General features: G+C 44.3%; 1 protein-coding gene across 1 annotated transcript in view; it reads right to left on the bottom strand.

The window, feature by feature from the left end:
* LOC148478247 (cell adhesion molecule DSCAM) overlaps positions 1 to 13,315 on the bottom strand; it is a gene marked incomplete at its 3' end in the record, with an annotated part of 235,003 nt that overhangs the window by 33,244 nt on the left and 188,444 nt on the right. Inside the window, exons 21-22 of the mRNA XM_088455734.1 lie at positions 11,977 to 12,140; positions 2,479 to 2,577 (exon numbers count right to left, since the gene is read on the bottom strand). Of these exons, the coding sequence (XP_088311860.1) occupies positions 2,479 to 2,577; positions 11,977 to 12,140 (263 nt within the window). The remainder of the gene's footprint in view (positions 1 to 2,478; positions 2,578 to 11,976; positions 12,141 to 13,315) is intronic.

Below are 13,315 nucleotides of genomic sequence, written 5' to 3'. Positions count from 1 at the left end.
TAATGCTGCTAGGTCAGTGCTCTGTCGCTGAAGCTACACGTTCATATAGAGAGCGATGGGCGTTATCCTAATGCTGCTAGGTCAGTGCTCTGTCGCTGAAGCTACACGTTCATATAGAGAGCGATGGGCTTTATCCTGATGCTGCTAGGTCAGTGCTCTGTCGCTGAAGCTACACGTTCATATAGAAGCGATGGGCGTTATCCTAATGCAGCTAGGTCAGTGCTCTGTCGCTGAAGCTACACGTTCATATAGAAGCGATGGGCGTTATCCTAATGCAGCTAGGTCAGTGCTCTGTCGCTGAAGCTACACGTTCATATAGAAGCGATAGGCGTTAGCCTGATGCTGCTAGGTCAGTGCTCTGTCGCTGAAGCTACACGTTCATATAGAGAGCGATGGGTTTTATCCTGATGCTGCTAGGTCAGTGCTCTGTCGCTGAAGCTACACGTTCATACAGAGAGCAATGGGCTTTATCCTGATGCTGCTAGGTCAGTGCTCTGTCGCTGAAGCTACACGTTCTAATAGAGAGCGATGGGCTTTATCCTGATGCTGCTAGGTCAGTGCTCTGTCGCTGAAGCTACACGTTCATACAGAGAGAGATGGGCTTTATCCTGATGCTGCTAGGTCAGTGCTCTGTCGCTGAAGCTACACGTTCATACAGAGAGCAATGGGCTTTATCCTGATGCTGCTAGGTCAGTGCTCTGTCGCTGAAGCTACACGTTCATATAGAGAGCGATGGGCGTTATCCTAATGCTGCTAGGTCAGTGCTCTGTCGCTGAAGCTACACGTTCATATAGAGAGCGATGGGCTTTATCCTAATGCTGCTAGGTCAGTGCTCTGTCGCTGAAGCTACACGTTCATATAGAGAGCGATGGGCTTTATCCTAATGTTGCTAGGTCAGTGCTCTGTCGCTGAAGCTACATGTTCATAGAAGCGATGGGCGTTATCCTAATGCTGCTAGGTCAGTGCTCTGTCGCTGAAGCTACACATTCATATAGAAGCGATGGGCGTTATCCTGATGCTGCTAGGTCAGTGCTCTGTCGCTGAAGCTACACGTTCTAATAGAGAGCGATGGGCTTTATCCTAATGCTGCTAGGTCAGTGCTCTGTCGCTGAAGCTACAAGTTCTAATAGAGAGCGATGGGCTTTATCCTGATGCTGCTAGGTCAGTGCTCTGTCGCTGAAGCTACATGTTCTAATAGAGAGCGATGGGTTTTATCCTAATGCTGCTAGGTCAGTGCTCTGTCGCTGATGCTACACATTCTAATAGTGAGAGATGGGCTTTATCCTGATGCTGCTAGGTCAGTGCTCTGTCGCTGAAGCTACACGTTCATATAGAGAGCGATGGGCGTTATCCTAATGCTGCTAGGTCAGTGCTCTGTCGCTGAAGCTACACGTTCTAATAGAGAGAGATGGGCTTTATCCTGATGCTGCTAGGTCAGTGCTCTGTCGCTGAAGCTACACGTTCATATAGAGAGCGATGGGCTTTATCCTGATGCTGCTAGGTCAGTGCTCTGTCGCTGAAGCTACACGTTCATATAGAAGCGATGGGCGTTATCCTAATGCAGCTAGGTCAGTGCTCTGTCGCTGAAGCTACACGTTCATATAGAGAGCGATGGGCTTTATCCTGATGCTGCTAGGTCAGTGCTCTGTCGCTGAAGCTACACATTCATATAGAAGCGATGGGCGTTATCCTAATGCAGCTAGGTCAGTGCTCTGTCGCTGAAGCTACACGTTCATATAGAAGCGATGGGCGTTATCCTAATGCAGCTAGGTCAGTGCTCTGTCGCTGAAGCTACACGTTCATATAGAAGCGATAGGCGTTAGCCTGATGCTGCTAGGTCAGTGCTCTGTCGCTGAAGCTACACGTTCATATAGAGAGCGATGGGTTTTATCCTGATGCTGCTAGGTCAGTGCTCTGTCGCTGAAGCTACACGTTCATACAGAGAGCAATGGGCTTTATCCTGATGCTGCTAGGTCAGTGCTCTGTCGCTGAAGCTACACGTTCTAATAGAGAGCGATGGGCTTTATCCTGATGCTGCTAGGTCAGTGCTCTGTCGCTGAAGCTACACGTTCATACAGAGAGAGATGGGCTTTATCCTGATGCTGCTAGGTCAGTGCTCTGTCGCTGAAGCTACACGTTCATACAGAGAGCAATGGGCTTTATCCTGATGCTGCTAGGTCAGTGCTCTGTCGCTGAAGCTACACGTTCATACAGAGAGCAATGGGCTTTATCCTGATGCTGCTAGGTCAGTGCTCTGTCGCTGAAGCTACACGTTCATAGAGAGAGAGATGGGCTTTATCCTGATGCTGCTAGGTCAGTGCTCTGTCGCTGAAGCTACACGTTCATAGAAGCGATGGGCTTTATCCTAATGCTGCTAGGTCAGTGCTCTGTCGCTGAAGCTACACGTTCATATAGAGAGCGATGGGCTCTAACCTAATGCTGCTAGGTCAGTGCTCTGTCGTTGAAGCTACACATTACCTCGGATAGAGCTCCCTCCATTGTCTCCAGGTATCCAGGAAAGGGTAATGGATGAGGAGGTGCTTTTGGACACAGTGAGCCGGGGTTGGTCAGGTGGCACTAGGGAAAATAAAATATCACTCGTTAGTTTACCACAACGCAACGGCCCTGTCATTTACATAGCATCGAAGACATTTCCATTCATTTCAAATGTTTGTCTGGAAAAATAAACCTGGCAACATATAACACAGGAACGGAGTACATAGCATTCAGCATAAGCCTCGGGAGCCTGTCAGACCAGCTGCGGGCAGCGGTTATAAATATTATCAGCGCTAGTGCGACAGGAACGCTGCGCTTACAGGCGGGTAGGAAAATCAGATAACTGCCATGTTCCGGTGGCTGATATACCCAGAAAGCGCCAGATTATCTCTGTCCGAGGGGTTAGACCATGGGGTCACAGAAGAATATTTTGCCTTTCAAGCTAATCCAGCATGCACATCTGTCCCTAATATATAAATAACTGTAGTAAGTGGAAATATACTGTAACAGGGATCACACCAAGCTATCCCTTTGCAGTCAGTGTAACGCTGAGAAAAACAACTAGCAAAATCGCTACAGTACACGTTCCAGGTCCCGGGTCCGGTCTCCGTCTCCTCGCTCTCTCGCATTATGACAGGAGAACATGGCTTGTCGCAGTGAAGAGATCCCTGATCTCTATAAAGAGATGGCCGTTTACAGTTCAGGATGGCAGTATTTATAAGAGGGAGAGGATTTCTAGAAGAAGTGGACACACTCTGGAAGTGGAGAAAGACTGAGAGGTAACATAAGGAACGGTCTCACAGAAAACTGCATTTGATCCATGCAATCCAAGTTTCGAAGATTGCATGGCACAAATGTATTCATCATTCGCTGGGCACCGAAGGAACATTAGACTTACTGGTAAGATCTTAGCTACACACTGTGGGACGCCGCTACTGTTCTATCATTTTTACGCAGACACGCCTGTTCAAGCGAACCCAGTACTAAGTGAGACATAGAGAACCAAGTGCTATTCGAACAATGGGTGCACCCAACAGCAACTACCAGAATCCCTCACAGGTCAATCCTTACAAGGTGCAGCGCTGTCACAGCTCACAGTACCCCCTTATCTAGAAGAATGCACACCTCCTGCAGGTGACACCACAGACTGCAGATCTCACCTCTCCTATATTATTTACAAACACATTACTACTGCTAAGAATTCAATTGTATTTTTCTTAGTAAGCTAAATTCTAACAAAATAAAAGTAAAAAAATAAATAAATAAAAAAACACCCGACACACATTAAAGCAAGGCGTCACCACCAAAATATACTGTACGCATCTACAGTATGTATTTTCTATGTTCAGTGCACATGGTCTATGTACTGCACCATGTACTTACAGCGCACACGGTCTATGTACTGCACCATGTATTTACAGCGCACATGGTCTATGTCCTGCACCATGTACTTACAGCGCACATGGTCTATGTACTGCACCATGTATTTACAGCGCACATTGTCTATGTACTGCACCATGTATTTACAGCGCACATGGGCTATGTACTGCACCATGTATTTACAGCGCACATTGTCTATGTACTGTACCATGTATTTACAGCGCACATGGTCTATGTACTGTACCATGTATTTACAGCGCACATTGTCTATGTACTGCACCATGTATTTACAGCGCACATGGTCTATGTACTGTACCATGTATTTACAGCGCACATGGTCTATGTACTGCACCATGTATTTACAGCGCACACGGGCTATTTACTGTACCATGTATTTACAGCGCACATGGTCTATGTACTGCACCGTGTATTTACAGCGCACATGGTCTATGTACTGTACCATGTATTTACAGCGCACATGGTCTATGTACTGCACCATGTATTTACAGCGCACATGGTCTATGTACTGCACCATGTATTAACAGCGCACATGGTCTATGTACTGCACCATGTATTTACAGCGCACATGGTCTGTGTACTGTACCATGTATTTACAGCGCACATGGTCTATGTACTGCACCATGTATTTACAGCGCACATGGTCTATGTACTGTACCATGTATTTACAGCGCACATGGTCTATGTACTGCACCATGTATTTACAGCGCACACGGGCTATTTACTGTACCATGTATTTACAGCGCACATGGTCTATGTACTCTACCATGTATTTACAGCGCACATGGTCTATGTACTGCACCATGTATTTACAGCGCACATGGTCTATGTACTGTACCATGTATTTACAGCGCACATGGTCTATGTACTCTACCATGTATTTACAGTGCACATGGTCTATGTACTGTACCATGTATTTACAGCGCACATGGTCTATGTACTGTACCATGTATTTACAGTGCACATAGTCTATGTACTGTACCATGTATTTACAGCGCACATGGTCTATGTACTGCACCATGTATTTACAGCGCACATGATCTATGTACTGCACCATGTATTTACAGCGCACATGGTCTATGTACTGTACCATGTATTTACAGGGCACATGTCTATGTACTGCACCATGTATTTACAGCGCACATGGTCTATGTACTGCACCATGTATTTACAGCGCACATGATCTATGTACTGCACCATGTATTTACAGCGCACATGGTCTATGTACTGCACCATGTATTTACAGCGCACATGGTCTATGTACTGTACCATGTATTTACAGCGCACATGGTCTATGTACTGCACCATGTATTTACAGCGCACACGGGCTATTTACTGTACCATGTATTTACAGTGCACATGGTCTATGTACTGCACCATGTATTTACAGCGCACATGGTCTATGTACTGCACCATGTATTTACAGCGCACATGGTCTATGTACTGTACCATGTATTTACAGCGCACATGGTCTATGTACTCTACCATGTATTTACAGTGCACATGGTCTATGTACTGTACCATGTATTTACAGCGCACATGGTCTATGTACTGCACCATGTATTTACAGCGCACATGATCTATGTACTGCACCATGTATTTACAGCGCACATGGTCTATGTACTGTACCATGTATTTACAGGGCACATGTCTATGTACTGCACCATGTATTTACAGCGGTGGATTTATAGAGACGGGCCAGGTGAAAGCAGAATATGTAATTTTAATCTGTTTCTCTCCTGTTTCCCCACAAAAGACCAGTGATCTTTATGTGAGCAGCTTCCTCTGCCCAGCTATGGTCTTGGCAAAGATCCCTTTTTCTTAGGATTACCATTACTGTGACATACTAGTGACATAGAATTAGCATAGGCCATAATCCCCCTCCCCCCCCCCTTTCCCAACAGGTTCTTTTGTTGGTGACAAATAAAATAAACGGAAAGCACATTCTTTACATTCACCTCAGCTGCAGCAGGAACCGGAGCCTGAGCCAGCACACACCCCCAGAGCTAGGTTTCCAGATGCAAACATGGTGACGGCTGAAATACTGGGCTATGTGAAAAGTTGATGTTATTTTTAGAACTATCCTCCTCACCGCCACCACCATAGAAAATCTGAGAAATGAGTATTTATTTTGGTGCAATAGTTCACTAATTACTTTTTTTTATGAAGTAAAAGACTAAAAAAAATTGAGAACAGTTTCCCATGATTCCTCTCTCAACTTTAACAGGATATTTTAAACTTGTGAAATATTTTGTTTTTGCTGCTAATTCCCTGATTAGAGCAGGGATGGAAAACCTCAGGCCCAGGGGCCGTATAAGACCCTCGGAATCATTTGGTCTGGCCCCCCGGAGCTTTTTTCTGCTAGCTTCATCTGGCCTAGAATGGCACCCTACAGCCAGAATCTATGCAGCAGTGCCGCCTGAAGCGTCCTTAGGACGCTTCAGATGGTCACACCGCGGCCCTTACAGCTCCAGGCATTGCTGTAATCATCAGCAATTGTGGCCCCTCCCCCGTGTGGTCACACAGAGTGGGTGTGGCCTGCACCGGGCCCGTAAATAATGTTATATATATCAAAATGGCCCTCGGCAGAAAAAAGGTTCCACACCCCTGGATTAGAGGAACAGTACCTAATCATAATATACATTTTTGTGTCTTCTCCCCATTATTTACTTTATTTTTAATCCCCCTACAAAAAACTTATTTATTTTTAATATTCCATGTATTCAAATGCTAGAACATAGGCTTCATTGTCAGCCTAAGTTTGGGAATGTTAAGACATGTTCTACCACTAGTCATTACGGTATGCAGTCGGGAAGCCGGAGGACCTAATCCCGACAGCCGGCTTCCCGACTGTCATATCCCGAAAAGGGACTAAAGACAGGTGTCGATATGCCGACGCCTGTTATTAGACATACGCCGGGAGCCCGATGCCAGGCATCCGATCGATGGGACGCCTGGCACCGAGCGCGGATAGCCGCGCGCATGGGGGGGGGGGTTAAGTTTAGGGCTCCCGGTGGGGACTTAGGGTAAGGCACCCCACCGGTAGGTTAGGTTTAGGCTAGGGGAAGGGGGGGCGGTTAGGGTTAGGCACACCCGGGGGGCTTAGGTTTAGGCAACGGGGAAGAGGGGGTTAGGTTTAGGCACTTAGAGGGGGGATTAGGCTTAGGTACTGGGGGGGGGTTAGGGAAAGACACCCTTAATGGAGGGGTAGGATTAGGGGGTGGAATTAGGTTGGCTAATACTTACCTGAGGACGCTCGGGATTTATACTGCTGCCGGGATGCTGGTGTCGGGATTCCAATCACCGGACATGCGTCCGGCGGTAAATCATACCGATTCCGTCGTTACACTAGAGCGGCGTTGTGGATTATAATAAGACTGATGGTTGTCCTCTTCCAGCATGGGAGAGCCGGGTGAGAACTACAATATCATCATGGACTGAAACATAGAGATGCCATTGCTTTTGTGAACAGGAAGTTCTTCCCTAGCTGGAACCTGTATGCATCTTTCTAGGCCTATTAACACTCTCAGCCATGGTTTCTGACAGTGACTGAGAGTGCCGACTGCAGGAACATATAATCTATGCCCTCGCACCCCTGAAAACAGAGTGCAGCCAGATTTCTACGTTTGCAGCTCTCACGGGGTTAAAGAGAACATCTACCCAACTGCTAAGCACGGCGAGGTTTATAGGTTTATTTTTCTGCAGCAGTCGATAAACCATTTTCTCCTACAAACAGAAGTACCACACCGCTTGCCAACCAAGGTATAATGGAATATAATTCATAGACTCCAAAGGAACAGCGCCATTAGTGAGCAGTTTACAACGCACAACTTTACAATGTTTGCTTAGCTCGTGAACAATAAATTTCGAATGAAGAAGCATCTTCCGATATGGTCCGCGTTTAAGACCGTAAGAAGAGCTCAATGTATTCTTCATAACAGATCTTACTTCAGTTTAATGCCTTTTACAGCATAAAGTGTCATGCAGATATGAAAAATCTATACTATATTGATAGTAAGGCTTAATGGAAGTTATTAATGCATCTACCACTATGAATATCAGGAACAAAACCTTGCTCACCCTGGCTTACAGTCACTCAGGGGGTCTATTTATAAAGCTCTGAAAAAGTCCTATCTCCAGCAAAAAACGTCTGTTCTCATCGGCTACCAGCAATGGCTAATATCGGTTATCACCAGCGGTAGCCATATTCAGCAATAACTTCTCATATGCTTTTATGGACGCTGCTACTGAAGTGCCAAGTCTGGGCTTACAGTGCTTGGTGGGCAGAAGGGATGCGGACTATCCGGCGAGGAAGCAAGTCCCTGCTTAGCGCTGCCAGGCAGTGTAGAGGAGACCTGAACACGACCAGCGATAGAAAATATTATTTATGGGGCCATACTGATAAACAGGGGCGGGAGAACGTTCACGTTCTGTACAATGTCCATCATAATTGTAAAGAAAATAATTTGTGTGACGCTGAGATTCTAAGGCTGTATATAAACTGTATAATAATTTACAGAATGCATCCGATACAGGTGGATTGGTGTTTTTGGCAATGAATGGCGCACCATAGCTAAGGACGGAGTGGGGAGTCTGTGCTATCCCCTGACATATATTGAGAAGTTTAGCTGGGAGTAACTTAATATTGAAGTTAAAAGGTAAAAACTGCTTGACGCACCATTCACTGCAATAAACTGTATGGTGTTTGCCGATTGTGGGAGTGAGAATAATCTGCACAGTACAACTACCAATGATAGGTACATTATATCACTATAGCTTAGTGAAAGTCATTACCAGAGGCATCCTATCACATACTGTACGTCCCGATTGTCCTTACAGGTATTAATTACTTCCATTACCCTCAGTACCTTCGGATGTGTGCCATTTTGGGTCTGATGTAAAAGTCTATGTTTAGCTCATACATCATTTCTAAAAGCAGCCACACTGAATTGTGACCCTATTTATCAATGCAGCCGGCAATGGCACTCTCCGGCTAGAAATGGTAGAGGCTATCACAGGAGCGTTCCCTCGACATCATGATGAAGCTACAGTATTTATCACATATCTAATTAGGGCAGCAACACCACCTGTACTGGTACCTATGGCTCCGCAGGAAGTTTCTGTCCTCTCTGAACTCGTCATAGAATGGCATAGTTTTTTGTTTTTTTATTGTCCAAAGTATAGTTTTTTTTTCTCATTTCAAATTTCTCTTTTTTTTAATTTATACTTTTAATTGACTCTGTACCTGGGAGCCCAAGAGCAGTGTTCTAGGTGCAGTGCGCGATGCCCGGGCAATACCAAGTCATCTGAGTGCCATCTCTATTGTTGGATTTATATATATACAGTATATATATATATATATGCATACATATATATATATATATATATATATATATATATATATATATATATATATATATATAGTAAATTTTTAGCCTGCACTCACATCTCATTCCAATGCTTCACCGATGGGGTGCAATTCTCAAACCATAGAGATGGTTGATTTGTAGATCCTAACATATTTCCCAAATCATGTTGCCCGGTTCTAAGGAATATCTATCTATGTAAAGATGGTGAATATGCTGTGATGCTGGAGCCTTGACAAAGGTCCTTCGGGACTGAAACGTTGACATACCTTTAAATCCTGTTTGTACTTATTACATAGCGTGACACTATACCTATGGTGAGTGTCCTCTTTTTTCTCTACATTTGGGAAATACATTTGGATATATATATATATGGGATGCCGGCTGTCAGGTTGGGATCCCGGCACTAGTATCCTGACCTTCGGCATCCCGGAAGTAAATATCTAGGTGTTAGGGGGAGGGTTAGGCGTTAGGGGGAGGGTTAGGCACCAGGTAGGGAGTATTAGGATTAGGGTGCGGAAAGGGGGAGGTTAGGTTTAGGCACCGGGGAGGGTTAGGGTAGGGGTTAGAATAACACTTACCTGTCCTCCCTATGGGTGTCGGGATTCTGACCAGCGGCACCCCGACAGCTGGGATTTCATACCCAACCCTATATATATATATATATATATATATATATAGAGGACTCCTTCCTTACACACACACACAGCAGCAGGGAAGCAGCACACCAGTCTGGATGCAAGTACAAGCTGGTCGGCAAGTACAATAGTCTTTATTGTACAATGTCAGAAATAACATAAAGAAAACAAACATAAATCCTAGCCCTGTCGGGGCACTAACTTCACAGGTAGTTCCCTCACTACCAGAACCTGGCAGGGCCTAATGCCCTCGCCAGCAACAAAGGCACAGCACAACACTCACAGTTAGGTTTCCAAGTGTCTTTGAGCAAACTCCCTGTCTGCTCTCCCAGGTGAGACAATCAGCCCTCAACACACTAGGCTTATATTGGCCACTCTCACAGTGGCCGTGGGTGGAGCCCTCCCTCTCCTCTCACCCACAACCCCCAGGTCCCAAACCGGCTTTTCAAGAAGCCGAGACTCAAGCCTGCTACACTGCAGACTTTCTCCTGGGGATTTAAAACACATAAGACAAGAATCTGGGATAAATGTCCCTGTCACAGACCACTTTACCAGTGATCCTATCACAATATATATATATATATATATATATATATATACATACACACACAGTATAGTGAAGAGGACTGGGAACATGAACACAATAACACAGAATGGCTGGGAACTTGGCATGCTCTGATTACCATATAAATAATCTATTTACTGCACACTGAGATTTCCTCTCCTCCTCTTTATACTGCTGCATGGTAACCACAATGTATAAAGCCTGACTTGGAAATATGCGGAAGTTGAGGAGTATTTGAAATGAACATTAATATTACTACAGCAAATAAAGACACTGATATGTAGTTGTTAAGGGGCCCATACATATGTGACTGATTGACGCAATTCCCTGGTCCCTCGATGTCTGGGTCGGGGAATCGGGGAGAAATCCAACATGTTGGATTACCCCAATTTGCCGATCCTGACCAAAAAAAAAATTATTGGGATCCGTGCGTCTGGGATTTTTAACATGGAAGATTTCCTCGGTTCCCCCGACGGGTCGCTCTCACGGAATGCCCACCAATTAGCGGATAGGAGATGGGAGATCGTGGGGGATTGCGGTGCTGGTGTATGGCCCGTATTAGTCTTTGAAGAATAAAACTTATATAGTAGCTGGTGATATTACAGGGGCACTCGTTGCCTTTCCATGGCACAAATACGTATTTTACCAAAAGCAAATCTATCAATAATAAAAACCAGCGACATCCTTGGGGCACTACCAGGGACGCAGAACAGAGGCCACACACACATAATAACATTCTCATATAATATTCACTGAGATCTTTCGACACACAGTTGTCTAAAGTTGTTCATTTTATTGCCCACTATCTTCTGCCCACCATCTATCTATACCTATTATATAATCATACAATTAAAATGGTTCCGTGTGCTTTTTACAAATTGCTCAATGTCTGTGAAAAGATCTTTTACTAGAAGTGATGCGTTCCATGGGCATCTACAGCGGTCGCTGGCTCCAAGCAAACTGATGGGGTGCGGGTGAATATGACATATTGGCATCTACACTGTAAGCGGCAGGGGCAATCAGACCGGTGGCCATATTGTATGCATGTGACAGGAAGCAGCATGGGGCATCAATGCAGGGGTCCAGGATCACACAACTAAACGGCTCTCAAGTAAGATATGAGGATTAAATTGCCTAAACTTAATGGAAATATCTTATTTAAAGCTAGGGAGTGGTCAGCCCCATCTTCATCACCTTGAAGGAAGACTTGTAAAAAGCAATATACAATAGTTATAGCATTCCCAATGCAATTTGTTTCCACTTTGGTGATATTAAGTATATCATGTAAAATATAGGATGTGGCTCTCCCAGGATTGCCAGGACCTTTAGTTTATAATGGCAATTGGAGAAGCAGGGATATATGATTGATATTTTTGAAAATTGTTCCACAAGTAAATGTGAAGAATAGTTGTTTCTAACAAATAGCATTACCATCAGACCGGTTATAAAGGACCACCTGTACAGTGCAGCATAAAATGGAAAATAAAATACTGAACCTTCATCTGTTTCTTACCTTGAACCTGCAGATTTAGAACAATCTCCTCGGTCCCCCAGCTGTTGGTGGCGATGCAGCTGTAGTACCCAGAATCCTCTGCTTTCACAGTGCGGATGATGAAACTTCCGTTGCTGTAGACGCTTCTTCGCCCATCATTCATTACTAGACTGGGCGTCCCGTTACTACCTCACAGGAAACAAAAACCATACATTAAAGGAATTACAATCAAAATCATTCGCTAATGAGGAATCACATTTGTTTGGCATGCTTGAGATTACAGTGCGGCCCCATCACTGCCAACACACCGCAGAGGCAGCCATTTTGTGTGCTGGGCTGACTGATATTCCAGAGAAAGTCTCCTATTATTTCACAAGGAGCCAGTGAGATCAATGAGAATGTAGTTTTATCAGTTCACCTGGATGCAACAGGCTCTGACTGAACTGACAGCCTAGTCTTATAAACATTGGTTCAGCACAGAAATAGGCTGCCTCAGTTGTGTGTACATTGCTTTTCCATCTTTATTGAATATTTGTTATTTGAATAACCCATTTGGCAAGAACGAATAATAGTATTTATTATTATTTACTGTATTATCGATTATTAATAGTATTTATTCTGTTGGCCATTTTAGTATGTTAAGATACACAAATGACTGCACCCATTTTACTATTCTTGGCAGACAATCACTAAGGCTGTCCTATAATGTGGATATTACCAAAAGTTAACGAGGGTTAAACCACTTTGCTGCTGCTTTTTAGGCTGTTTACATTCCAACATCAATACCGTTAATTATCTATGCAATACCCTCTTCATTATATGTTGACTTTTCAGAAAATAGCATTCACTTGCTTATTTCTCCTCATACAGCAAAGAAAATTCATCCACAGCTCAAAAAGCAACCAAACAAACTTTTATATTGAAATTTCCAGAAAGTAAACTAAAAGGTGTGTAAATAAATATATGCAGAGCAGGCTGATTTTGTCTGGCAATCGATCACCAGAGATAGAACACCATTTAGGGGCCACATCAGTACCACTGAGTTTGGTGAAGCCAGAATTATACTGACCGCCCATGAGGAGCGCTAGATGTAAAAATAAGTTAAAAAAGCCCTCCTACTTTATATCTGGACAGGGGGTGCCCCTAGGGAGGGGTTCGTACCATGTAAATGTTTTCTTTCTTTTATACTCCATGAGGAATATATCAGGTCAAGAAAAGATGATTTCAGGAAAGTATTATGTTGAGCCTTACAAGCAGTTACTGAACGACAATAATATGCCCTGCTGGCAGTATGGGAGACACGGCTTGGCTTACTTTGAGAAAGAGTTAAAAAATAAAACTGGTGCCAATTAAGATGTTG

The sequence above is a fragment of the Taudactylus pleione genome, unplaced genomic scaffold (genome assembly GCF_031769625.1).
Source record: "Taudactylus pleione unplaced genomic scaffold, aTauple2 ptg000668l, whole genome shotgun sequence".
NCBI lineage: Eukaryota > Metazoa > Chordata > Amphibia > Anura > Myobatrachidae > Taudactylus > Taudactylus pleione.
The sequence above is the reverse complement of the archived record's forward strand: the minus strand, read 5'-3'. Positions and strand labels throughout refer to the sequence as shown.